Source organism: Labeo rohita, chromosome 9 (assembly GCF_022985175.1).
Source record: "Labeo rohita strain BAU-BD-2019 chromosome 9, IGBB_LRoh.1.0, whole genome shotgun sequence".
In the NCBI taxonomy this organism is placed as follows: domain Eukaryota; kingdom Metazoa; phylum Chordata; class Actinopteri; order Cypriniformes; family Cyprinidae; genus Labeo; species Labeo rohita.
Genome location: NC_066877.1, coordinates 36,717,358 through 36,745,067, shown reverse-complemented (window position 1 = coordinate 36,745,067; position 27,710 = coordinate 36,717,358). Strand labels below are relative to the sequence as shown.

Here is a 27,710-nt window from a genome sequence, read left to right as displayed (position 1 = left end):
TTTCATGTTTTTTTTTTTTTTTTTTTTTTTTTTTTTGTTTTTTTGTCGATAAGATAGTAGAGACTGACATGAAAAAGTGGGGAGTGGGGAGTGGGGAATGGCAAAGGACCTCGAGTCACAATCTGGATTCGGTTCTTGCAGTCTCTTACTAATGAGCTGATGAATCAGGTGTGTTAAATGAGAGAGTTATCCAGAACAGATTTGATATACCCCTGGAATATTCAATAAACCTGATTCTGTTTGTCTCTACATTTTACTATTTATAAAAGCGGTTTACTTCAATTTTGTATTTTGTTTCATCTGGAAAAAGGCTTGTTTTAGTTGTTTAGATATAATCATCTAAACTCTGTATTGCTTCATCTTTTGAGTGCTCTCTCCATTTTTTCGGAATCTCGCCACCCTCTTCAAATGTGTTTTTGTAGTAGTCTTCTAGATCCTTCTGGAATCTGCACACAAACCACTTCCAGTAGGGCAGCTCAGAGACGTCAGTAGTAATGCTCCAGTCTGAATACCCATCACCTCCTTTTCTGTATTCTCTCCAGAGGACTGTGTTATCTGAGGAATCTGGATAAAAAGATCTATCACTTGCCACTGCTGACGTGCAAATGTTCACAGTCAAGAATGTTGTATCTCTGAACTTCCACCCGGATATCCCAGTAACACGATGGAAAGTAACACTGTGATCTCCAGGATGGTTTTCCACGGTACCGGTGCAGATGGCTTTACAGAATGGACACTGAATCCAACAGCACTGACAGAACTGATCAATGAGAATGCCATCAGGTTTTTTTCTGCACTTTTCCAAATGTATGCCATTAATGCTTTTAAAACCATTCTGTAGCTCTGAAATCCTTTTTTTAAGATCTTTTTGTAAAACTTCCTCAAGAAAATCAAAATCTGTGATTGTACTGAGGTCAGCGCATGAATTTCCTGTTAATTTCAGTTCATCTGACAGGGTTTCAATGAAGCTTTTCTGCCACATGATGGCATCTCCTTTGATTCTCTTGACCTCTGCTATTGACTCTTCCACTGCTGCTTTCACAGACTTTTCTGTGTCTGTGAGATTTGTTCTGAATTTAGTGAGGACCTTTTGGTCGTTTTGATTGATGAACTTACTGACTTCGGACGTAATAAAATGTTTGAAGTGCTCTCTGGGGTTATGAATATATTTAATGTACTGTTGAAAATTCTCCTCTTCTGCAAGGGATGTTAGAATGTGTTTTTCCAGTTTTGATCTGTTTCCATTGAATGCTGGTACATCACACTTCATCAGGTCTGCCAAGTCAATAGCAGTTTTGTTGTAAACTGCTTGCAAGATGGAAGATTCAAGTTTGCTGCAAATGAATTCACCAAATATAGTTGTTGTTGTTGCTCCTCTGCAGTAATTCTTGAAAACGCTGTAATATTGAGGTTTCTGCCTCTCAAGATACATTTTTGGATCATTTGCATTCTTAAACTTGTTGTGAAGTACAGTAAATTTGTCATGTGCAAGCTCACACACATGCAAACAAAGATCCACAGAGAACTCTTTCTTTAATCTAAACTTCTTGTTTTCACTTTGGTATTCACTGATGTGTTTTTGAACACATGCTGTCATTTCTTGAATATAGCTATCGTGATAGCCACGTTGTGCTGTTTGTGCCCGTTCAAGTGTTTTGCTGGTCTGCTCAGTTATATTTCTGATCAAAACCCTTACTGAATCTTGATCTTGGGTATTATTTTGAGATTGAGGCTTATGCTGATTTTCCATTACAGTTCTATTTCTAAAAGGGTTGAGTGACTTGAGAAATGACAAGAAACTTGATGCTTGTGATTGTTGTATGGCAGACGTTTCTTCCTGGGTCTCAGAGCTTGCATCTGCACAATTAGGGGACTGATCCTGATCAGTAAGATGTACACTTTTTTTCTGTATAATATAATCAGAATAATCAGGCAGGCAGTCTAACTGTTTATAGTGTGTCCCATGTTGCCTCTCTTGCAGTAGAGACAATTCATGATTTTCTGACAGGATTTTTATGACATCCTTCCAAATGTCAATGTCTTTCACTGGAGGAGTGTCTTTGATCAGTTCAGTGACCCATGTGCTCCAAACAGAGTCAAACTCTTTCTTTAGCTCATGTTCATCTGTTTTTGTATTTCTAAATTGCATAGCGAGTTCCTTACTCCGACTGAAAAGCTTGTTTTCATACTCTGTCTTTTTACCATCCAGCTTCTCTCTTGTTTTTTTCTGTTGAATCACTTCATCCAATGTTCTCTTTGCTCTCTTTATGAGGTCGTCATGCAGTTCTTCAATTTTGGTCTCAAATCTTCCTCTCCACTGACTCAGAACTTCTCTGTCTCTGTCCTCTTCAAAATATGACACAAATGATTTTTGTACTGCTTCTTTTGTCTGATTCATGTTGGCCAACAGATCTTTTTGCTCCACCTTATATTTTCCATTGGCAATTCTGGTATGGAATTTGTCTTCTATTTTCAACATGGCACTTCTGAGTTTCCAGGTCCAGTCATTGTATTTGGTTTCTAGTCTTCTGTACACTGCAATCTCGTGAATGTTTCTGAAGCTGAACACAAAGTTTTCGTTCAGCAGTGCGTTCCACAGATCATTAATACGTCCTTTAAATTGTGACAGTGTAACACAGCTAGACTCAGAGGCTTTTGAAAGAACAGTGTTTTTCAGTTCTTGAATATTCTCACAGTAGTTTGGGTTTGGTGGTGCCATGGGTGGGCTGCCCTCCCAGAGCTGAGCAAAATACTTCACATCATTCCGTACATCAAATTTAATGACATCAGTGAAACGCTCTGCAGTAGAGTCTTCATCTTTAGCAGCAAGTTTTGTCATCTCATCCAATTTCTCCTGCAGTCGTCTCCTTCCCTCCATATTTTTCTCTCCAGCTGTGACTTCTGAAACGTTCTGATGCACAAATACACATCTGGGACTCAGTCTGACCTTCTTCATCCTCATGAAGGCCTGAACAACAATCTGAAGAACGTCCTGCATCTCAGCAAGGTTTTCTCCAAAGATGTTGATCAATGTTAGATTTCCGAGACCTACAACAAATGTGGCCAATTCATTGTCATGATGTCTTGTTGATGTTCCAGCCAGATCTAGAGAACGAAGACCCTCAGTATCAACAACCAGAATATAGTCAAAGTTCATCTGTGATTTCATCTCGTCTGACACTTTAACCAGCTGCATGAAAGCTCCTCTGGTGCACCTGCCAGCACTGACGGTAAACTGGAGTCCAAACATGGCATTCAGCATGGTGGATTTCCCAGAGCTCTGAATCCCTAAAACTGACAGCACAAAGACTCTCTGGTCTCCAAGTTTCTGGATGAGTTGATCTAGAACAGCAGAGATCCAGATCACAGGAACATGAGCAGCATCTCCATCCATCAGCTCCAAGGGAAATCCACAGATCATCATCTCTGCTGCAAGACTCGGAAGAGAAGAGAAGTCAATCTGCAGGTCTTTCTTCCTCTTCACAGATGAACATGATTCATAGATCTGACCGATCTCCCTCATGATGTGCTCCAAACCAAAGGCTGCAGCTTGAAGTTCCTCAGATATTTTCTCAAGTTCTGATTGTTCAGCCTTGAGTTGATTAGATTTATTATGATCCTTTTTCAGATCTAAGACTTTTGACCACTTTTCATCATACTTGTGATGTACAGCATCAAGATCAGCTGATGTATATTCATCCAGGAGAATTCTGATCCATTTGAGGAAAAGCATCTTGTTTGCAGCATGTGAGTTTATTTGTTCAATGAAGATCTTCATAAACCCGCTGACATCCAGTTCATACTGTTGCTCACGGATGTTCTTCATTTCTGCTTGTTTTTTACTAATTTCCATTTCTGTATCGTGACCTCGAGGTCGATGCAGTTCTTTGTTCTTCTGACTCCACTGATGCCACAGTTTCCCCTGATGAGGCAGAAATGACTCTTTTATTTCTGTCAGATCTTTCTTCTCCAGTGAACTCATCATCTGCTGTGCTGCTGCTCTTCCTCTCCTGCAGTCATCATCATCTTCTTCATCTACTCTGATGTCTGAATGTTTGGACACATCTTCAAGTCTGAATATGGAAGATGATTCTGAGAGACAAGCATTTATAGCTTTTCTGAGTTCTTCAGAAACATCTGACTGATTCCTGTCTTTCAAACCAATCTTGTATTTTCCTTTTCGAGTCTCAATGAGAGTAGACTCATCCTCTGTAAAAAGGCAAATGAGTGGTTTTCTGTTCTTGGACAAGTTTTGTATCTTTGCAGCATGTCTGTCATTCCTGTCCAGTCGTGGTAGAACAACAACACTGACTGAGCTCATTTCAGTGAGAATCTGCAGCTGTTTCTCATGGTCTCCTGCATCTCCGTGTAGATTACAAAATGCGACACAGTCATTGAATTTATCACCATATGATCCAGAGGGGCAGAACCAGGCGATCTCCACCACTCCATCCATCAGGACTCTGGTTCTGCTGCTGCCTGTGCAGTTCCTGTGGAAGAACGTGTTGTGTTTCTCATTGATCAGACTGTTCATCAGCTGGGACTTGGATGAAGACACAGAGCCAAACCTGAAGAAAAACACCATTGGAGTTCCTGCCTTGTAGATCGGTTGAATTTGACTGATGATTTCATTGTTGGTGTTTCTGATCTTCCAGCTCTTGTTGATTTGTCTGAATGTCCAGAGAGGAAACTCAAGCTGTTGTGTGAATGGATCAGGAACAAGCAGAGGCAGAGAGTACTGACACTGGGACAGTTTAGTCACAATCAGCTGTTTCAGAAAACCATCAGCACAATGAAACACGGCCATCTGAACATCCATCGGGTGAATTCTCTGAGATTGACTTGTTTCTTTGTTTGACATAGACATTTCATCAAAAATATCAAACTCATCTCCAGGTGAGAATTTGTCTTCTTGTTGTGTGTCATCTTGTTCATTTGTCGCTTTAGTTTTAATGTATCTTGCTCTGTAGTTCATCATCAGTAGTTTTTGTGTGAAAGTCTGAATCAGCTCTTCTTCAGCACAAGACTCACAGGACTGTAATGAATATTTGGTTATCTGAAGAACATCTGCAGCTCTCAGATTAGGCCTGGCTTCAAGATGAAGTTTGTCAAACAATGAATTTGAACCTGTAAGTCTTTCTTTTTCTTCGTGTTTATCAGGCTCCTCTTTGTCTCTTCTAAGCTCTTCTTTAGTTCCCTGTGAAAAAATAAATTAATAAATAAAAATGTGACTTTATGTGCAAGTTCTGGCTCACTATTAGTGCTCCTCAATTCAAAAAGCTGTAATTTTGTATCCTTATGGTGAATACTTAAACATTTCAGGCATGAAATGAGATTGATAGGTTGTATGGTTGCCTAGTATCAGCATTAAAACAATAAATAAATAAATAAATAAATTCACAATTTTGGCAAAATGCACTGTATATCATTAAATATATGTGTAGATGTTTTGGGACTTTTCTTTTTTCTTACAACAAAATGGATAGTTCATCCAGAAATGTATATTTTGAAGCTGTGTAAGTGACATAATTGACTCCAGGCTTAATTCAATAATTATATAACTTGTTTCAGTAATAATTCAGTATCTAATCTGCAGTTATTCCTTAACATGGGTAGATAACCCTGCTCCTAGGAGAGCTACCTTTCTGGAAAACCTGACTGTACATTTCGAGTTACCCTGATAAAACCTGATCAGCCAGATCATCTGATTTGGGTGTAGACAACCCTACTCTAACAAAAGTGCCCGACAGGTGCCTGCAAGACCACCCCCTTTGCCATTTGAACCCTTTGCATCTGAGGACCATGGCAGACCAAAATGTGAACCATTTTCATATGTTGTTCAGGAAAATAACACTGGCTGAATGCCATAAATGTAAATGCAACAAGTTTTACACTCAAAAATAATAGGAGTTAGAACATGCAACTAAGAAAGCAAATATTAGTCGGCAGTGTTGGGGGTAATGCATTACAAGTAACGCGAGTTACATAATAATATTATTTTTTTCAAGTAACTAGTAAAGTAACGCATTACTAAGAAAATATCTGACTTACTTTTTCAAATAAGTAATGCCAGTTACTTTTTTCCCCATTTATTGATTGACAAGACTCCTGTCGGGAAATTGGGAGTTAACATGATGTTACTGTATGCTAGACTAAATGTGAACATGCATTAATTCATCTCACTCACAAAAAAACAGATTCAGTATTCCACAAAATAAATAAAAACAGTGAAATGGAAACTCAGAATATGACGCAACCCTGCATTAATTAGTTAAAACAAATATCCTTTATGTATTTAATCTCATTTTATTAAACAGTGTTTTTGTTTTTGCTACTAATAAGCAAAAATTACTTTAGATAAACTAACATTTGTGCTTAATTTATTTTTTATTTCTGAAGAGTGATCTCCTGCATCAATGTACTTTTGAATTCTATTGAAAATACTTTTGAGGTGAATTGATTTCACTTTTGGTGTAAAAGGGCTTTTACATTATAATTGTTTTATTTTAAAAACAAAGAAGCAAGCCCTGCCCAGATTTAAAAAGTAACGCATAAGTAACGCAACACATTACTTTCCATAGAAAGTAACTAAGTGACGTAATTAGTTATTTTTTCAGGGAGTAACGCAAAATTGTAATGCATTTGTAACGGAGTGAATGAGACGAGAGGCGAGCGGATCCATTCGCGAGCTTTTATTAAAGGGACGAGACAGATACATGGTCGAAAACAGGCAGGGTCAAAACAACAGCAAACAGGTATATCAGAGGCGAGACAAGCGAATAATCCTTGAAACGAGCGATAGTCCAAAAGGCAGGCGAGACAGTTGAAAACGAGATGACCAGGCGAGAGAACTAAACACTGGAAGCTGGGAAACTAGGAACGCTAACAATAGAAACTCAACAACAACAAAACTCTGTGGCTTGCATGGGGAAAGACCGGGGCTTTTATAGCGCGCCTGATTGGCCACAGGAGTTGACGCAATCAGCACAATGGGTGATGGGATTAGTAGTCCGGGGTGCAATGCAACAGTCTGTGTATAGTGACAGGGTGAGAGCGACATCTTGCGGTGAGCGGACCACAGGACACCGACCAGATTCGTAACAGCATTACTTTTAAAAGTAACTTTTCCCAACACTGTTAGTTGGCTAACAAATTTGCACCTAACTCAGATCTTACCCTGTGTGTTTCACTTGTGGTGGTCTCTCCTGTTTGTTTATTTTTTGTAGGTCCATGTTCTGAAACAAAAGAAACAATTAAATTGCAATAATGTTTCTCAAGCCATATAGAATTTTATTTTATTGTATTTTTTTCTTTTGTCAAACATTTATTAGATGCATGTAGAGCATCTACATGCATCTCCACTGGAGCAGAGCAAAGTGAACGACTGGAGTGTTCTTAATTCATTACTATGAAATTTGAGTTTCATGTTCATATGCAAGTGTAAGGTTCATCTTTCATAGGAACAAACTGAAATCGCTCAATCTTCTCCACCCCCTCCATACCAGTGGGCACGCACCATAAACTTGATACATGATCTTACTGGATGATCATGCATGATCATTACTACACTCAAAAAAAAAACGTACAGTTCAGTCGCTGGGGCGGTACCCTAAGGTACAAAATTGAAAAGGTACATCTTTGTATCTTACATACCTCTAAACAGTACATATTAGTACCTTAAAGGAACATTTTAGTACTTCAGAACTACATTTTGGTACCTTAAAGGTACATATTTGTAACTTTTCACTTTCTACCTTAGGGTACCGCCCCAGCGACAGAACTGTACTACCTTTTTTCTGTCAGTGTCAACACACCACTTATGGCACTGGTCCTGCATTTTGTTCACACAAGGCACATGCCAGGACTGATCCTGACAGGGTCCCCATCCTGGGAACAATCCCAGAATCAATCCTGTCTTTGCATTCACACAGAAGGCACTCTGATCAACGCTCTGTGTGAAAGGGGATTAAGAGGACAAAGAGGTTGCAATGGGTGTAATTTATGACTTAATAAGTTATGATAAAACAATTTTTGATGTTGAAATAATTTTTCAGATACAATGTGTGTTTGGTTTCATTTAAAAAGATATATAACATTTCAAAATGACACTCATTGGTTGGTTGAGCACTTTTTAAAAGCTTGTTTGACATTTTTCTCACTAAAGAAAAATAAAAATTGGGAAAAGTTAGTCAGAATATGTTTTACACACAAACTGACCACCAACCCCAAATTTCAGATGCCATCATTATTTTTTAGCTCAAATGTCATGGAATGTAGAATGTAACATCATTCAAAAATCGTTCTGATTTTTGCACGTATCTCAGGAAACAGGATGTGGAAAAGCCATTGGATTCTGACATGCCTTTTTACCTTCCTACCTCTGTATCCTGCTTGCAGAGGCAGCATTTCAGAGTTTTGCCTTTATTATTAAAGGACAGTGAAGGGGAGACAAGAAGCAAAGTGGAAGAGATAGGGGGATGGGCCCCGGGAATGGTCCAAAAGCTGTGACTCAAACTCATATGTCAGCACTAACCAGTATGTTAAATTACAGTCTGGACTAAACATGGGAAATATCAATGAAGAATCTGTTTCTCTCACCACTTTCACGTTCACATGTTTTTTGTGACTCTTCTGTCTCTCGTCTCTTTTCAGTGTAACACTGTTGTTGATTCTTATTAAACAGACGCTCAATCTTATCCGTCAGTTCTATCATCTCTGATTGGCTGTTCATCATCTTGTTGCAGATGTGAAATCTTCCTCCACATTTCTCCAGCAGCTGCTCCAAAACAGGGTTTTTTATCAGACCATTTGTTATTGAGTCACACTCTTCTTCTCTCTCATAGGTGAAGAGAATCAGCACAAACTGAAGAACATTATCACCAAACACTCTCTGAAGCCATTCAAAGCCCATCTTGTCATCATTGGTTAACTGGCCCATTCGCACAAGAAAGATGAATGTGTGGATTTCAGCTTCGTTCAGTAATTGACCAATGAGATGATCCACATGTTCAGTCTCATGTAAGTCAGTCATATCAATCACAGAAATGTGACGCTCTGATATCTTCCTCTGTACAGGAATAATTCTGGATATTTCTGAATTTTTCATATTTGTCTGTTTTTCTCCAAGTAGAATGTTTTCATGTCCAAACTGGACTGATGAAGAGTTTCCATATAACACAATGGTCATGCTGGGAAACATGTTGTCTAAATACACACAACTGTTGTTAAACACATCAGTACACCACAATATGAGAACATGTCTCACTATAAACAATATTGTCGTTTTCTTACCCATGCAGATGACTGATGAATCAGAGTCACACACTTCAGGTGTTTCCCTCAAATCTGCTTGACCATCAGGTGTGGAGTTGCTCCCTTCTTCTAAAGTCTGTTCATTACCCTGAAGAAAATGTTTTCATTATAAGGATTTTCTTCCAACACAGCACATATTAATTTCTTGGGTTTGCCTAGTTGGGTGGATACTAGTCACTCAATAGGTTCCATATCGGCTCCAAATGGGTGCCAATAATGGGGACAAGCTGGACTATGTAAGGGTGATCTGGGTCAAATAATGAGCTACTAGGCAAAACTCACTTTCAAAGCACTCAAACTCTTTTATAATGATTTTATAAACCTGTACATGTTTAAAAAAATCTGCAGAAGTACAAGGCCCATTTCTGCACACTCACATTTGATTTGGCCTCTACAGGTTACACTGGCTGCCCTTTTTGACACAACTCACACTCACAGGCATATCCAATCCACCTAACCTTTAGCAGTGAAAGGCGCAAGCCAGGCCCCGTGCAAGGTCCCTTTGGTCTTCGAGATCTCCACCCTGCATCCTCTACCCCAATTTAATTAATACTGTAGCAGTGCACATGTAGTCCTTCCTATTGAGACTGTGTCTGTTCCCTGAATATTACATCTAGACAAAATCTGATCATGATTAAACCAGAAAACCACAAATTAAGTGAACAAAAACTATTTCTAAAGCTTGAGCTTCTAAACATTAGATTTCTGGCACCAGATTTTCTGGTCAAAGTTGATAAAAAGCTAATTGTCTGAGATTTCAACATTCACATTGATAATACAAATTATGCATTAGGGGTTGTATTTACAGACTTAACTCATTTGGGGTCAGGCAAAATGTCCCTGGACCCACTTATCGTCCTAATCATACACTAGGTTTAATTATATTGCATTAAACAAATCTTACTGATATTGATGCTATACAGCTAAGCAATGCTGTCACCAATCACTATCTTGTAATGTGCGCATTGCGCACCACTGTTATTTGCTATATCGCTCCACAAGAGGCAAAGTAGACATAGACATGTAGACCCCTACATGGTTATCGGCACAAGACCACGGAAACCAGATGAGTCCTCTGCACAATCTGGAACAAACTGCTGGTTTGGTCTGGCCAGAGGAGAACTGGCCCCCGACTGAGCCTGGTTTCTCCCAAGGATTTTTTCTCCAATTCTGTCACCAATGGAGTTTTGGTTCCTTGCTGTTGTCGCCTCTAGCTTGCTTAGTTGGGGACACTTAATTAACTGAACTGAGCTGGATGATGACATTACTCAAGATCACGTGGTTATGGAAAAACGAATCAAGCTCTGGTACAGTGCTTCACTGTGAGTATTGTGTAAGAAGGGACAGCAGCGCTTACGTATATTGTCTAAGAAAATTGTAATAATTTAATATAGTGGTTCTCAACTCCAGTCCTCTGGCCCACTGCTCTGCACATTTTGTATGTCTCCCTCATTTAACGCACCTGATTCAGATCGTCCACACGACGCTCAGGGTTTGTGGGGATTTTGTAAAACATTAATCCATTTCTTTGTGATTTGCTGTTATCATTAGCTCACAGCACAGCAGACAGACGGCATGCTGCAATTGGTCCTACAAATGGTGACCGCACTGCTGTGTGATGTCACATAAAACCAATGGATAGAATTGTAATACTTACAAATAATAATTCATTAAATATAATTCATTAAAAGCATGGTCTTCATAGAAAGCACACATTTTACACAAGTCAAGCTCAGTCACTCCAGCAACTGGAGTGGGAAACTACCCTGGTCCTAACTGTCAGGCTAAGCTGAGCTCCTCTAACGCTGACCAATAGGAACACAATGATATTACAGCTGGCTCGCTCACTGACTGTTATTTGACTTGTTGACTGTATACGCTACAACCAACTGTATTTAATGTGTTGTGCTCAGGATTTAATTACATTGTTTTAAGATATAAGAAGACATTTAACATGGTTGCTACTTATGCAGTCAGTCGATCAGCAGTTTCTAGCTATGCAACCTTTCTCTCTCTCTCTCTCTCTCTCTCTCTCTCTTTTTTTATGACGGAACATGTACTCTTTATATTTATTAGTAGGACATTAGAACATCACAATCTAAAAATGCCCTTTAAAGCATAAGTTAAAATAACTAAATAAAAATGAAATGAAAATGAAAAACTGGTTAGAGGAAGACACATTAATTCAAGTTTGGTAATTAGGACTGTTTTACAATATCTTACATTTTATTTACCCTATTACTGATGTCCCTTTACACTTACTTCTAACATAAAAATACACACATAACACCTAACCATTTACCATGGTGTATGTCCTGAAGGTACCGTAAAAGTCTGAACACAAGGTTTTTTTTTTTTTTTTTAAATGCTTAGAACTTTAAACATCTTAGTCCAACATTTATTTTCTCTGTTACATTATGTTCCTTGGTTTATGCCAATTCTGATATTTTATTTGTCATTTTCCAACAATGCACCTGTAAATGCAAGTAAATGAAAAACATTTTTCACTACTGCAACAAATGTTATCCTAAATTGACTCAAATGACCTTTGAACAGAGCCGCACCAAAATTATTTTATGAGCAGGAATCAGGACATGAAGAGATTTTTGATATTCAGTACCATTCTCGAGAAACTCCTCTCTGAAGTTGAAGTTTTTTCTGCATTTGTTGTCCTGTGCTAAATAGCTAGAATGCTAATTGGTTAGCATGCTCAATTTTTTCCATTTTTTCTAATGTAACCATAAACTATGTTTTGCAATGTAACATGTAACATCAAGAAACAAATGCTAATTAAAATTTGCACACAACTCTTACCATGTGTTGCTCTTCTGTCTCTGCTGATGTGGAGGACTCAGTGTTTCTCCTGATGATCTGAGCTTCGGCTTTTGAAACAGAAATAAATAATTGGCAAGAATATTTTTTTTAGGGCATTTAGAATATATTTTGTTCTGTTTGATAACAGTTATTATCTGTCATACATTTATTATATGTAGTTATGTACAGCCTAACATATTAGATGATATGATGATGATTTTGGTTATAGTAACATGCCATTAGTCACAAGAAACCCTTTATGAAAGAGTCAGTAGCAAATACTTTTATGTTGAAAGTGACTGAAACAGGTTTGTAAACAAGGATATTATTTTTACTTAACACCTTGTAAGATGTAACCATGAAATGCATTGAGCAGTGTTGTCAGGACAAATACTCTTAAAGGGATAGTTCACCCAAAATTTTAATTCTGTAATCACTTACTCATCCTCAGGTTGTTCCAAGACTGTATAATTTTATTTTTTCTTTGATCTCATCTCCCATTGACTTCCATAGTATTTATTTTTCCTACTATGGTAATAAATGGGGGATGAGATCTGTTTGGCTACTGAGATTGTTCTAAATATCTTCCTTTGTATTCAACAGAGCAAATAAATGTATACAAGTTTGGAACAACCTGAGGGTAAGTAAATTACAACAGAATTTTCATTTTTGGGTGAACTATTCCTTTAACAGTTGAAAGGATACTATGACAAAGATACAGTTTTGCTTTCTTCAGCTGAGATTTGAGCTAATACTTTCTTATGAAATTGACCTGAAGAGCAGATGCTGTATCAGATGCAAACATCAAACATCAGTCACAAAGAGGCAATCAAATGCCTTGAAACCTTAAAAAAAACTGAACTGTGAAACTCTTCTTGAGAGTCATAATGATTCATTTCTATTGTTTGAAGAAAATGTGAATAAAGTAAAACGCATTAATACAACAAGAAGAAAACCTTAACTAAACTAAACTAAAAAAGAAAACATTTTACACTATCAGTGCAAGTGAAAGCTGTGAAGTTAGTTTATATAGCTGATAAATTATATAGGTACAGTATACAAAGACTTTAACGTGAACTCACACAGTCATTTTTAAAACTTTATCTATTGATTGTAAACTATATTTATATTACATACCATTACTTATCATCATAATTCTATGCAACTGAACTAAATGCTTGATAATGATTGTTACATTTATGAACAAATCAAACAAAAAGAATTGCAACAGCTAAACAGCTGTTCAAGTGGTTTTCCCAACTGCCATGCATATGCATAAATATAAAAAATAATAGCTTGATACAACATCAGATCTTACAGTTTTAAGGAAAATAATGAATTTAGTCATAACAGAATGTGGAAAAAGTGAAGCGCTGTGAATACTTTCCAGATGCACTGTAACTTTAATATTCATATCTAATAGGGATTTGTTATAGAAAAATTCTGACACACTGCTTTAGTTCCCCTTCAGTTGTACTCTATGACGTTACGTCATAACTGATGTATTTGTGGTCTCCCTTGGGAGGCCAATCACCTCTGAGTTAATTGGAAAAGGCCAATGAAAATTGGCGAGTGGAAATTGCATGCCAAGCCACTCCACCGTACATTCGGGTATATAAGATGGCGGCGTGCATCCACTCATTCAGATTTCTGCTTCGGAGCTTCACCCGTAAGCTGACCGGTTGCATCATTGCAGCGGTAACTCTGCATTACAGCGAAGAACCCCTCAAGTGCACGCTTGTGCCGCGGTCCTTCCCTGGGCAAACCAGCACTAAAAGAGCAATTTTCCAACGAAGCACGGTCGTTGAGAGTGTCTCACGAGATGTCTTTCCGACCGTGTGCTTCTGGATGCAGTAGCTTCCTTACCTCTAATGATGGACACGATCGCTGTCTCACGTGCCTGGGCCGAAAACACACTGAGGCAACGTTCGTGGATGGTTCATGCATTCATTGCGAGCGTATGACCATGACCACGCTTAGGTCCCACTTGAGGATCGCTGTTCGGAACACTCCATCGGGTCAGCCCCCACGGAGGGCCGAGCCCTCCACTCGTGGTCCCGTAGAGCTGCCGAAGGATGGCGCCCGCTCGTCTTGCGGTGAGTCTAATGTCTCCTTTGGTGCTCCAGAGGAGAACAGGATGTCGATCACTCAGTCGGAGTCGGAGGCCGAACTGACGGCCATGCTGCTTCTGGCAGCTAAGAGCATCGATCTGGAGGTGCCTAAGGCGCCTTCACTCGAGCGCTCGTGGCTTGATGATTGCTTTCTGGGTGTTGGTAGCAACGTTCCACCTCGCTCCACCCCAGGACCTTTCTTTCCCAAGGTACATGAGGAGCTTACTAAGACGTGGCGAAAAGAGCAAGCTCTCCCCCGTGCAGAGTATCTCTCTTCTTGGTATGGTGTTGGGTTCGGTCGACATGTCGGCACGCTTCACGAACAAGTGTGTTCAGTTGGTGCTGAATTGCCTTGAAACTCTTCAGGCATAAGAAGGCGGTTCCTCTCAAACTTTTTCAGAGGCTCCTGGGGCATATGGCAGCCGCAGCCACAGTTACGCCGCTGGGACTGCTCCATATGAGACCGCTGCAGCACTGGCTATATGGCCAAGTACCGAGATGGGCATGGCACCGTGGCACGTTCTGGGTCGGCGTTACCCCGGAATGTCGCCGCCGTTTCAGCCCCTGGTCAGACCCTGCGTTCCTACGGGCAGGTGTGCCCCTAGGCCAGGTTTCGAGGCATGTGGTTGTGAACACAGATGCCTCCGAGACCGGCTGGGGTGCTGTATGCAACAGGCAGGCAGCCTCTGGCTCCTGGTCAGGACCCCGAATGCACTGGCACATCAATTGCCTGGAGTTGCTCGCAGTGCTTCTTGCGCTACGGTTTCCGGTGCTGTGCGAAACCGTAGCGCAAGAAAACCGTAGCCCGCTCGTCTTGCGGTGAGTCTAATGTCTCCTTTGGTGCTCCAGAGGAGAACAGGATGTCGATCACTCAGTCGGAGTCGGAGGCCGAACTGACGGCCATGCTGCTTCTGGCAGCTAAGAGCATCGATCTGGAGGTGCCTAAGGCGCCTTCACTCGAGCGCTCGTGGCTTGATGATTGCTTTCTGGGTGTTGGTAGCAACGTTCCACCTCGCTCCACCCCAGGACCTTTCTTTCCCAAGGTACATGAGGAGCTTACTAAGACGTGGCGAGCCCCCTACACGGCTCGTTCGCGTCTGAGCTCCTCCCTCCTCACCTCCCTGGATGGCGGAGCGGCCAGGGGGTATGTGGACGTTCCCCAGGTGGAGCGTGTGGTTGCGGTGCACTTGTGCCCGCAAAACGCCGCCACTTGGAGGAATCGTCCCCGCCTCCCATCCAAGGCCTGTAAGCTGTCGTCACCTCTTGCTGCCAAGGCTTACAGCGCTGCGGGTCAGGGCGCTTCCGCTTTGCATGCCATGGCCATCCTGCAGGTCACCGAGGGTGCCCCCCTGCGGCTTCTACACCTGCTCCGCCTCCTGCGACATCAAAAGGGGCAACCCCTCAACCCACGCGTCGAGCTGGCCGCAGGAGAGTGGCGCAGTCCGTGGATCAGGGCCCTGCTAAGAACACCCGCAAGTCCGCGAAGCGGCCCTGACGCGAACGAGTGAAGATGGACCCAGAGATGGAGGAGATTGCTCGTCGGGGGACTCCAACATCTGCCCCCCCCCTCCCGGGCTGCCCCACCCCGGGTACATCACCGATTGTTCCGTTGATCCCACTAGCACGGCAGCTGGGGGCCTGGTTAGCGCTCCCCAGCCCATCCCATCGGTTGATCCAGACAGTCCGACTCGGCTACACGATTCAATTTGCGAGGCGCCCGCCCAGGTTCAGGGGCGTCCTCTTCACCTCTGTCCATACGGACACGGATGCCTCTGTCCTGCGTGCGGAGATTGCGGTTCTCCTGGCGAAGGATGCAATCAAGCGGTCCCTCCAGCCGAGATGAAGTAGGGGTTTTACAGCCTTTATTTCATCGTACCCAAGAAGAGCGGTGGGTTACGACCTATCCTGGATCTTCGCGCCCTGAATTGGTCCCTCCACAGACTACCGTTCAAGATGCTGACGGCGAAACGCATTCTCTCATGCATTCGCCACCAGGATTGGTTTGCAGCCATCGACCTGAAGGATGCGTACTTTCATGTCTCGATCCTTCCTCGACACAGACCTTTTCTCCGGGTTGCCTTTGAGGGTCGAGCGTATCAGTACAAAGTCCTCCCCTTTGGGCTAGCCCTGTCTCCCCGCATCTTTACCAAACTCGCGGAGGGGACCCTCTTCCCCCTTTGGGAGAGGGGCATCGGCATTCTCAACTATCTCGACGACTGGCTGATAATAGCTCATTCGAGAGATCTGTTGTGCGAGCACAGGGATCTGGTGCTTCTGCACCTCAGCCGTCTGGGGCTTCAGGTCAACTGGGAAAAGAGCAAGCTCTCCCCTGTGCAGAGTATCTTCTTGGTCTCTTCTTGGTATGGTGTTGGGTTCGGTCGACATGTCGGCACGCTTCACGAACAAGTGTGTTCAGTTGGTGCTGAATTGCCTTGAAACTCTTCAGGCATAAGAAGGCGGTTCCTCTCAAACTTTTTCAGAGGCTCCTGGGGCATATGGCAGCCGCAGCCACAGTTACGCCGCTGGGACTGCTCCATATGAGACCGCTGCAGCACTGGCTATATGGCCAAGTACCGAGATGGGCATGGCACCATGGCACGTTCTGGGTCGGCGTTACCCCGGAATGTCGCCGCCGTTTCAGCCCCTGGTCAGACCCTGCGTTCCTACGGGCAGGTGTGCCCCTAGGCCAGGTTTCGAGGCATGTGGTTGTGAACACAGATGCCTCCGAGACCGGCTGGGGTGCTGTATGCAACAGGCAGGCAGCCTCTGGCTCCTGGTCAGGACCCCGAATGCACTGGCACATCAATTGCCTGGAGTTGCTCGCAGTGCTTCTTGCGCTACGGTTTCCGGTGCTGTGCGAAACCGTAGCGCAAGAAAACCGTAGCACGGATACCGTAGTGGAAACCTCTTGGGATCTCTCCATGGTCTTGTCAGGCCTTCGGAGGGTCCCCTTTGAGCCACTTGCATCAGTCGAGCTAAAAATCTGTCTTTAACGTCCTGGGGTCGGCTAAGGCGCCGGCGGGAGCACTCGCATATTTTCCAGATGACAGCAAAAAGAACTTGAATTGCTCCCTCAACTTTGGTTGGACACATAAAAGTAATACATCACCTGAATCTGTAGAAAGTTTTCTTTCATTTGTGTATGCTCAACATATTAACAGATGTTCATGGTTTTTTACAATAAAGAAAATATACAGGGTGTCCTTTCAGTCTTCTCAGTCTCCGTGAATATCCAGTTGAAATGCGTCACTAAAATGAACTAAAACTCAGTGAATACATGACACACAAACATGAGAGATATATCTATAGAAAGCTTGAAATGTCTACTTTTAAATGAACTAAGTTTAATTGAAAACACATATTCTGTGTTTAAGTAATCCGTATGAAACCAATGCCATGCCCTGTTTTTCCCCTCTGAGCTCATTACGTCTAATTAGTTCACGCCCACGCACTGTTCGGCGCTATTGTTATTACAAACAGCCACGTGAGAGACACGCAAAATGAACGCCCACATCAACTCGTAAACAAAGCAGCAACGTGTTTGTGTTGGATACTTTCGTTTTTGGATTAAGGCACTGAGAAGAAAAAGCCTTTTATTTACTCCAGATGAGGATGCGCTGAGAGGAACAGGCTAAGCTTGTTTATCTCACAAACAGAACGCGAGCGCGGCTACAGGCAGCTGACGAGAGGATCTCTTATACAGTGTAAGTAATGTTTCTTATTGGCATTAGATAATGTGTTGTTGTGACATAAACTTGAACGCATTTACTAGTTGGACTTTTTCCAAAACTATAATTCCTGACTAAAATGTGTGAAATCGAGTGCAACATTTTGAAATATCATAAGCAACTTTTCAATGCATCTGTAAGGCATCAGTAATGTTTTATATTTCATAAACAAATTGACATAAAAGTAGGGCTAATGTTTAGATGATATAAAAGTAATGTCTAAGAATGCTTAAACCAATCTTTACTGTTGAATACTCTGTCTGCAAATATCTGCTCAAACGTGTACATAACGTACTTAATAATAATTTAGTTTCTCACATGTTGTTTTTGTACTGTATAATAATCAATACAAAGCATGTGTGCATATGATAGCAATAAAATCACATGGGCAATATTAGTGATTGCTAATGTAACAATATTGTTCCAGGCCTATCAACATGCTCACTGATTTATTCATTTATTTATTTATTTTAGTGACCAGATACCTATATGAATATTTTTTGGGATAGAAATTATAGAACTAATGATTTCATTTAGCAAGGATTCTTTAAATTGCTCCTGATATTAACATGCTCACAGATGTTTGTTGTTTTGCTTTAGTTGTTCGTGTTCTGATACCTGCACAACAGATGAATCCTGCAAACTTTTCCTCTGAAAGCGCTGTACCAACATCAGATCTTCAACCACACTGATTTTCTATTGGTAAAACATGTTCCTTGACTACTGATGATGAGTTTTGCAAGCACTTAAATATCAGGTATGATTTACTTGTGTTACTTGTTGAACAGATTTCAGAAAACAGTTTTCAGAAATTACACAATGTCTGTTCACATCTCTGTGGTTAGATCAGTGTACTTAATAATGTGTCGTTGACCTTCATAATGTATGTTTATATTATACTGTGTTATAAATAAAATACAGATAATCTAAAACCCCAATCTCTGAATCTTCTCACATAGTTTTTTTACCTGACAGTCAAAGTCTCATTGATGGGCCATTAGGGGAGGGCCTTTTGTCTCTCAGGTGTGAATCACTAAATATTCAATGGCCATTGTCACTCCCTCGCATATTCCCTTGCGATCACCACACACGTCTTAGAAAATTTAAATAAGTATATTGTTTTTTGTGAATGACTGAACGAGATAATTTTCACATGATTTTGTAGAAAAAACTCTAGCCTACCACATCCAGTTCTCAAAAGTATTGTGAACTAATGTTCTGAATGTGTTTCATAGCCTTATTTCAGTGACTTAAAATTTTAGTTTTTTACTAACCACGCATAAATGTTGTTTTCTCAAAAACACATACATGTACATTAATGTTGCTTACATATGGCCCAGTAGCCCAGTTTGTAGCCCAGTTTGTGCTGATTACAATGTAATCAGACTTTAGCCATTAATATGTTTTTAAGATAATGAAAAAAGCACAAATGTCAGGGCATGTCAAAACTTCTCCAGGGTGCCAAAACATCCTCAGACCCCAGAGGGTTAAAGACCGTGCTCCTGATTGCGCTCACTTCCATCAAGAGGGTGGGGGACCTGCACGCTTTCTCTGTCAGTGAAACATGCCTTGAGTTCGGGCCGGCTGATTCTCACGTGACCTTGAGACCCCGGCCAGGTTACGTGACCAAGGTTCCCACCACTCCCTTCAGGGATCAGGTGGTGAACCTGCAAGCTCTGCCCCCGGAGGAACAGACCCAGCCTTGGCACTGCTGTGTCCCGTTTGTGCATTGCGCACTTACGTGGACCGCACCCGGAGCTTCAGACGCTCCGAGCAGCTCTTTGTCTGCTTTGGAGGTCAGCAGAAGGGGAATGCTGTCTCCAAGCAGAGGTTGGCCCATTGGGTAGTTGATACCATCACTCTGGCGTACCAGTGCCAGGGTGAGCTGTGCCCCCTAGGAGTTTGAGCCCACTGGCGCATGGCGCCTCTCTAGCAGACATCTGTAGAGCTGCGGGCTGGGCGACACCGAACACCTTCACGAGGTTTTACAACCTCCGTGTAGAGCCTGTTTCCTCCCATGTGTTAAGATAACATCTAGTAATTTGCGGGAGGATGGCTCAGTGTAGGCTTGCTGCGGCATTCCTTTGGATCCTTACACTTTTTCTCCAGTTGTTTCCTTAGGTGAACTCTGGGTCCTCCCTGCCCCCATAGTTCGGATTAGGACGGCGTAGTCTGGGCTGTGTCCGGTAGGGGCTTCCTTCACCCCTTCCGGTCGTGGCATCTTGTCTCAGTCCACAGATTTTTCCGTGTTTCCCCTACCATGTTTTTCCAGTCTTCTCCACGTGACCCCTATTTTGTCATCGTGCTCTGCCCCCCCCCAACGGTTGCTTCAGATACCTGGCTTCCCTGGTGGGCCCGTTATCTGGCTTAGAGGGCGTTGGGAAGGTTACATGTTGAGTTTCATTTGTCCTGACACGCTTGCCTGTCAGCATTTGTTCCTCAATCACGTAACGCAGTTCAAGATTCCAGAGGAGACCCCAAATACGTCAGTTATGACGTAACGTCGTAGAGTACGACTGAAGGGGAACGTCTTGGTTACATCTGTAACCCTCGTTCCCTGAAGGAGGGAACGGAGACGTTACGTCCTCTTGCCACAATCCTAGACTGCGCTGGGGCGCTCGGTTTCGGCTCAGCTCCTCAGCATAAATCTGAATGAGTGGATGCACGCCGCCAACTTATATATAAGTGGCTTGGCATGCAATTTCCACTCGCCAATTTTCATTGGCCTTTTCCAGTTAACTCAGAGGTGATTGGCCTCCCAAGTGAGACCCCAAATACGTCAGTTATGACGTAACGTCTCAATTCCCTCCTCCAGGGAACGAGGGTTACAGATGTAACCGAGACGTTCTGAGGGCCAATAACCTCATCTTTGACTATTTTTTTTTCCTTACTTTTTTTTTTGTCTTAATTTCAATGTATGTGATTACTCCTCTTTGCAGTTTGGAGAAGGTTTTGACTATTATTTGTTCACCTGTCAGTATCTGTTACATACTCTTGTTTGTGTTTACCCATAATAATTATGAGCTTCTGTTATCAGTTGCTGGTTCTAAACTCGGGATATTCAACTACATTTACATCTACAAATTTACATCTAGAAATACATTTACATTTTAATCAATTTATTACCAAGGCCTCTATCTTCAAACTTCTAACAAACAAATATTAATTACAGTCCGGACTAAACATGGGAAATATCAATGAAGAATCTGTGTTTCTCACCACTTTCACATTCAATCTTTTGTGGCTCTTCTGTCTCTCGTTTCTCTCCATTGTAGCACTGCTGTTGATTGTCATTAAACAGAAGCTCAATCTTGTTCATCAGTTCTCTCATTTCTGATTGGTTGTTCATCATCTTGTTGCAGGTCTGATATCTTCCTCCACATTTTTCCAGCAGCTGCTCCAGATCAGAGTTTTTCTTCAGATCATCTATTATAGTGTCACATTCTTCGTCTGTCTCATAAGTGAAGAGAATCAATACAAACTGAAGAACTTTATCACCAAACACTCTCTGAAGCCATTCCAGACCCATCTTATCAGCATCTGTTAACTGATTCAGTCGCAAAACAAAGATGAAAGCATGGATTTCATTATCATCCAGGAGTTGACCAATGAGATGATCCACAGACTCCAGGTAAAGTTCAGTCTCATGAAAGTCAATCATGTTTATCACAGAGACGTGACGGTCTGATATCTTCCTCTGTGAAGAAACAATCCTGGATGTTGCTAAATTTTCAATATTTTCTCCTAGTACAATGTTTTCATGTCCAAACTGGACTGCCAAAAAGCTTCCAAATAACACAACAGACAGACTGGGATCTAGAATAAACACCAAAGAATTACTCTCAAATTCATCTGAAACCAATCTTAAGTAATCAGAACAGAAGTACAAATCTGATAATTTAACTTGATTTTTTCCATCAATGCTTGGATGCGGTAAATATTGTTTTCCTACCCATGCGGCTGAGTGATGAGTCAGATGGTTCAGGTGACTTGCTCATGTCTGCATGGCCAGTAGCCTTGGAGTTGTTTTTTTCTTCTAGTGACTGCTGTGAAAAAATTAATAGAATATTGAGTTCAAGTTTAAATCTTTTCTTGATTAAGTTCTTGAAAGGGTGTGAGTACACGCAGTGGCTACTTTATTGGGTAAACCCTTTAAGCCCTCAGAATGGCATGCATTATGTATATCATAAATTCAAAAAAGTTCTGGAAAGATTTCTTAGATTCCGGTATATTGTGATATGATAGAATCATTCAAATGCTGCAAATTTATTAAAGGGATGGCCATGTTCAATGACTCTCTTGTGATCCAATCCTCTATGAGTATGTTTCTTCTGTGGTGCTCAAAAAAGAAGATATTTTGAAAAATGTTGTAAGTGTCCAAACAACATTGGACCCCATAGACTTTTACTGTATCTCCTATAGTCTTCCACAGAAGTAGTCATACAGGTTTGCAACGACATGGGGGTGAGTAAATGATAACAGAACAGAATTTTTGCATTTCTTTTAATGCACTAAAATGCTTTCCACTGTTATGCCAGCACTGAAACCCCTTAATCAGGGTGGGTATATGGATTTGTGTTGTTTATACCAAATTCTGACCCTACCATCATGTGCATATTGCAGCAACAGACATTTATTATTTAATTTTTGACAACTTGTGTCTATCAGCTTAGCTTCTTAGGCTGGCCACACACCCGATTTGCACCCCAAACCATAATATGTTTACCTTGTGCGCCTGATTTTCTCTTCCTGACATATTTGCTTGAATACTGTGGTCTGTGGTTATCTCGGTTTTAGGTGTTTGTTCTTCTGATGTGACAGGAACTGAAGTTTGCTCCATATCAAAGGTTTCTTCACTAACTTCCTTTTTAACTTCACCACAGGTTTCTTTATCATCAAGGACAGGACCCTCTGCAAACTCATTTTGTTTAGATTCAGGTGAAACTTCTAAATTGTTCAGATTGAGTTGAGTCTGGTTAAAGTCAACTGTGCTGTTCTCTTTGTCTTCACCAGGGAGGATATCATCTGGATTTGGATCCATCATTATGTCACTGGAGAGAAAAGTAAATGCTATACAGGTCAGGTCTTCCACAACATAACATTGATAGTATTTACAAACCAGATGTTGATAGAATAAATAAACCTAGTCAAATATTTGTAACTGAAATAAGTGCAATACCACGGCAATGAACAATAAACACATGCACATACACTAGGGATGTGCGCTACGAATAATTTGACTGTTGATTTAATGGAAGTTTTGCATCCAACTAATCTTAAAGCAAGAAACCCCCAAAAGATTAAAAATAACAATCTGAGATCAGATCAGTACGTGGCGGGCTGTCGTGACCGACATGATTGACATTTGCTGCCTTTGGCTAGCCTCTAAGCTAATGCCTATGTGCCTGTATTGAATATCGCTCCAGTAGTTATTGTAAGCCAATTCGACATTATACAGTTTACACAAAACTTTTCAGTTTTCTTCAAATTCAAAATATTAATATAAAAGTTTTGAGCTTGCCACAATTTCTTTAAACAATCTTTGACAAAAGGTAATAGCATTCTTCTCCAAATATTGCAAATTAAAACACCAGAAATTAGGGATGCACCGAAACGTATCGGCCGAAATGCTTGCGCGTTTTGTCAGTAAAGCCGGTTCTGTAATCAGCGGTAAATGCCATCAGGTGCGTGATTTCACGTTGAGCCTTATATGCGCAAATTCACACTGATAAGAACATGGATTTGTTCACTGACGAGCTGCGCAAATTCACACTGATAATGAACATGGATTTGCGCAGCTCGTCAGATCCAGGCAAAACTTGAAGCATCGAGTATCATGAAATCTTTTCCTGCTATAGTGCTCCCATCCCTGGTCCCTAATCTGATTTTTGATGTCTCCATTTCTGATCTTCTTAGAGAGATGTAACTTTTTACAAGTCTGTTATGCAGTTTGCAAAGTGCAGTATTTCAAAATATGGTCTATTTATCAACATGCAAGTTGGATAACAAAACTGCAATAAATAAAAAGCACCAGGGTTGGTAACCATTGTGCTAAAGGTTTAATGATAGTATTAAGCCAGGGGTTCCCAACCTTTTTACTCCTGGACCCCCCTCCTTCTCTGGTCAATTTTGCAAGGCTCCCCTATGCCTGACATTTCCTTTTATAGTGTACTTCTGCAGCAAAGGGAAAGGGGTTTATTTTTTAAACCTTTTCTATCAACCAAACTACAACAAAACTAGTACAACAACAACAACAACAACAACAAAAAAAAAATTCAAACAAACTTTAAATTAAAGCTATATTTTGTAACGTAAAAGAAAACCCTCTGCTCAATTCTAACTTTTTAAAATAATATATTTACATATACACATTTAAAGCACCTGACTTCTTTAATTCAGTCATTCTTTACAACTTCAGAGTATGTTTTCTTAAATAAGTGAACCTGCCAAACAGGACAACAGGGAGATGCCAAAAGACCAGTCACAAAACCTGTCCCTTTGAACTACCCTGGTGAAAAAACAGCATATGCTGGTAGGTATGTTTTGATGCTGGTTTAAGCTGGTCCTTGACCAGCAACATGACCAGCATAAACCAGCATCAAAACATACCTACCAGCATATGCTGTTTTTTCACCAGGGTGAACTGTTTGTATCCATTACAAAATAAACATGCAAATGAAAAATGCAGCAAATACTAAATCTGTTGAAACATATCAATCAAGACAGTTCATCGAAGACGTAATCAGTCAGACGTAATCAGTTCCTCCGACAGCGCGCGTCTGATGCTAATAGGTGCATAAACACCACTGCGTCTCACAAGATTATCCTCTATAGGTGAGCATCCATTATAAAACACTAACAGAACATTAATTTGAACGACTATGCAAATATATTGAAATTTCACGCAAAAATACTAGGGATCAAAGCCCCGAGAGCGTGCATAGTTTGTGAAACAAAAGCGGACTTGTACGTGCCTAATGTACGACTCGCGCCATACATTAGGCACGCGCAAGTTCGTTACAACTCTGATTGTCTTTACCTTTACATTAGCGCCGCGGTTTGCTTCATGCAGCCGAGAGATGTAGTTTGCGTGAAGCGGTGTAAATGTAGGCTGTAACTCGTCCTTCAGTCTGTATTTAACAGTGCGATGAAGCTTGCTGCACTGAGTCCGAAGCAATCAATCACGGAACACGAGAGAGGCCGTGCTTTCATCATTTTAATTTAACACATTAATAATTAAATTAAACAATTTTAAGATAATATTTAAATTAATTTTAAGCTATCTCGCGGCTCCCCTGGAGGATCACCACCGGTTGGGAACCTCTGTATTAAGCTATATATATATATATATATATATATATACACATACATACATACATACATATATATATATATATATATATATATATATATATATATATATATATATATGTATGTATGTGTAATTAAGCGTCTATATAATAATACTTTCTGCTTTATTCAGTTTAAAGTTTAAAATCACCCTTGCTTGGGCTGACTGTAAGCTTTTGCAACAAAACCTTATCATTGTAAAAACAGCAATACATTAAGTGAGCAAACATTTCAGTGAGATAATCGCAAAAAAAAAACAAAAAAAAAAAACTAAGCAATTGAATTCAAACCTGAGTGTTGAGGTCTTCGTATGTATGTCATCTATCCAAGTCCAGATCCAAAATGCTGGAATGTTCTCTGCAGATTCTATTATAAGCATGAATAACTTTTCCTAGAAGTCACATGATGTATCAGAAAGTGAAAGTCTTTCCTTTTTTATAAAGACCCTTTATGCTATTTATTTTAGATATCAAATATTTTGTCACACAGAGATGTGCGGATTAGTAAGTCTGCACATCTTTGCCTAACTGTAAAATATTTAAAAAAAAAAAAAAAAAAAAAAGGAAAGGAAAATCAATACAATAGCAAACACACAGTTGCAGGGGAGGGGGGGTGAGGGGTAAGCTGGACATCTGCATTGATATACAGCTGCATTGATATACAGATATGATAGCCAGCTCTTGCCCAGTAATCGTTGCCAGATTTGGCTAGGCTTTGGATTAGTGGATCTGGCCCGATTCTGGTTGAGAAATGGCACATTTAACCGCATTCAGCCCGAATGTGGGCCATAAGTGTCAGTCTCAAAAAAGTCAAAATTTAAGTTTGTACTCCTTGTGTTAATATTTGGTCCCCACAATGGAGATTAAACCTGTACACGCATGCACACACAGGCGATCGGTTAATTAGATTCACCTCAAACAGACTTTGCTTATTTTATGAAAATGTTAATTTAAATGATATGACACTTTCTGACTGTGTGTGATTGTTCTACACCCTGACACTGACTGTCATTTAAATATGACATACAGTATCTCACAAAAGTGAGTACACCCCTCACATTTCAGCAATCATTTTAGTATTCTCAACAGACAATACTATAGAAACGAAAATTGGGTATATTTTAGAGTAGTCAATGTGCAGCTTTTATAGCAGTGTATATTTACTGTCCCCTAAAAATAAGTCAACATACAGCCATTATTGTCAAAACAGCTGGCACCAAAAGTGAGTACACCATAAGTGAACTTGTCAAAACTGTGTCCAAAGTGTGAAAATTTTGTGTTAGCACCATTGTTATCTAGCACCGCCTTAATCATTCTGCGCATGGAATGTACCAGAGCTGCACAGGTTGTTGCTGGGATCCTCTTCAAATCCTCTATATCATGGAGCTGATGTTAGACACATGGTGCTTCTCTACCTTCCACTTGAGGAGGCCCCATAGGTGCTCAATAGGGTTCAGGTCAGATCACCTTCACCTGCACCCTCCTTAGCAAGGCATTGTCACCTTGGTGGTGTGTTTGGGGTCATCATCATGTTGGAAAACTGCCGTTCGGCCCAGTTTCTGAAGGGAAGGCATCATGTTCTGCTTCAGAAATGTACAGTACATAATGGAATCCATGTTTCCCTGAACCACAGCTCCCCAGTACCAGCAGTACTCATGCAGCCACAGACGATGATGCTACCACCACCATGCTTGACTGTAGGAGAGACAATTTTCTTGGTACTCCTCACCAGGGCATCACCACACATGCTGGACACCGTCTGAACTAAACAAGTTTATCTTAGTCTCATCAGACCATAGGACTTGGTTCCAGTAATTCACGCTCTTGGACAGGTTGTCGTCAAACTGTCAGCAAACTGTTTGTGGGCTTTCTTGTAAGCCAGCTTCAGAAGAGGCTTCCTTCTCGGATGACGCCAACGCAAACCGACTTGCTGCAGTGTGCAGCATATGGTCTGAACACTGACAAGTGGACCTTCTACTTCTGCAACCTCTAAAGCAATGCTGGCAGCACAGAAGAAGTATTCAACTTTGTTGTGAAGCCTATTCCGAATGGAACCTGTCTTGGAAAACCTCTGTATGACCCTGGCCACAATACCGTAACTCGTTTTAGGTTGTTACTGAACATTATAGCCTAGGCCATCACTGTGTAGAGCAACAATTCTAATTCTCAAATCTTCAGAGAGTCCTTTGCCATGAGGTGCCTTGTTGAACATCCATTGGTCAGCATGAGAGAACTGTACTAAAAGCACCACATTTTAATTTACTCTAATACAAGATACACAACTTTGTATGGTCCTGTCAAGCAGACAAAAAATATAAACATGATGAACAGGACATGTGGCTTTGCATGGTTAAATGACATAGTGCTGTTATCACTTAGGGTGTACTCACTTTTGT

The 27,710-nt window shown here is 41.0% G+C and overlaps 1 protein-coding gene across 4 annotated transcripts; it reads right to left on the bottom strand.

The window, feature by feature from the left end:
• LOC127171333 (interferon-induced very large GTPase 1) lies at positions 1-25,639 on the bottom strand. 4 transcript variants are annotated; one of them, XM_051119911.1, is made up of 9 exons: positions 25,606-25,639; positions 22,692-23,016; positions 21,918-22,011; positions 21,185-21,781; positions 12,127-12,194; positions 9,292-9,400; positions 8,599-9,204; positions 7,177-7,235; positions 1-5,197 (listed from the first exon to the last, which is right to left on the bottom strand). In XM_051119911.1, exons 2-9 carry the CDS (start codon positions 23,007-23,009, stop codon positions 326-328), a joined length of 6,723 nt encoding a protein of 2,240 aa, XP_050975868.1. In that variant the 5' UTR covers positions 23,010-23,016; positions 25,606-25,639; the 3' UTR covers positions 1-325. The 4 variants fall into 4 exon arrangements, with proteins under 4 accessions (XP_050975868.1, XP_050975867.1, XP_050975869.1 ...); XM_051119910.1 differs by lacking the exon at positions 25,606-25,639 and adding an exon at positions 25,005-25,094; XM_051119912.1 differs by lacking the exon at positions 25,606-25,639 and adding an exon at positions 25,005-25,094 and having other exon boundaries at positions 21,918-22,008.
• Between the last annotated feature and the right edge of the window lie 2,071 nt (positions 25,640-27,710).

What these genes read in the sequence shown, in the direction of transcription:
- LOC127171333 (XM_051119911.1), bottom strand. Translation starts at nt 23,009, where the DNA reads ATGATGGATCCAAATCCAGATGATATCCTCCCTGGTGAAGACAAAGAG. An exon ending in AAAGATTGAATGTGAAAGTG is followed by an intron (nt 12,195 to 21,184) that starts GTGAGAAACACA and finishes CTGTTTCAAAAG; the next exon opens with CCGAAGCTCAGATCATCAGG. An exon ending in TTCATCAGTCATCTGCATGG is followed by an intron (nt 9,205 to 9,291) that starts GTAAGAAAACGA and finishes GTGTGTATTTAG; the next exon opens with ACAACATGTTTCCCAGCATG.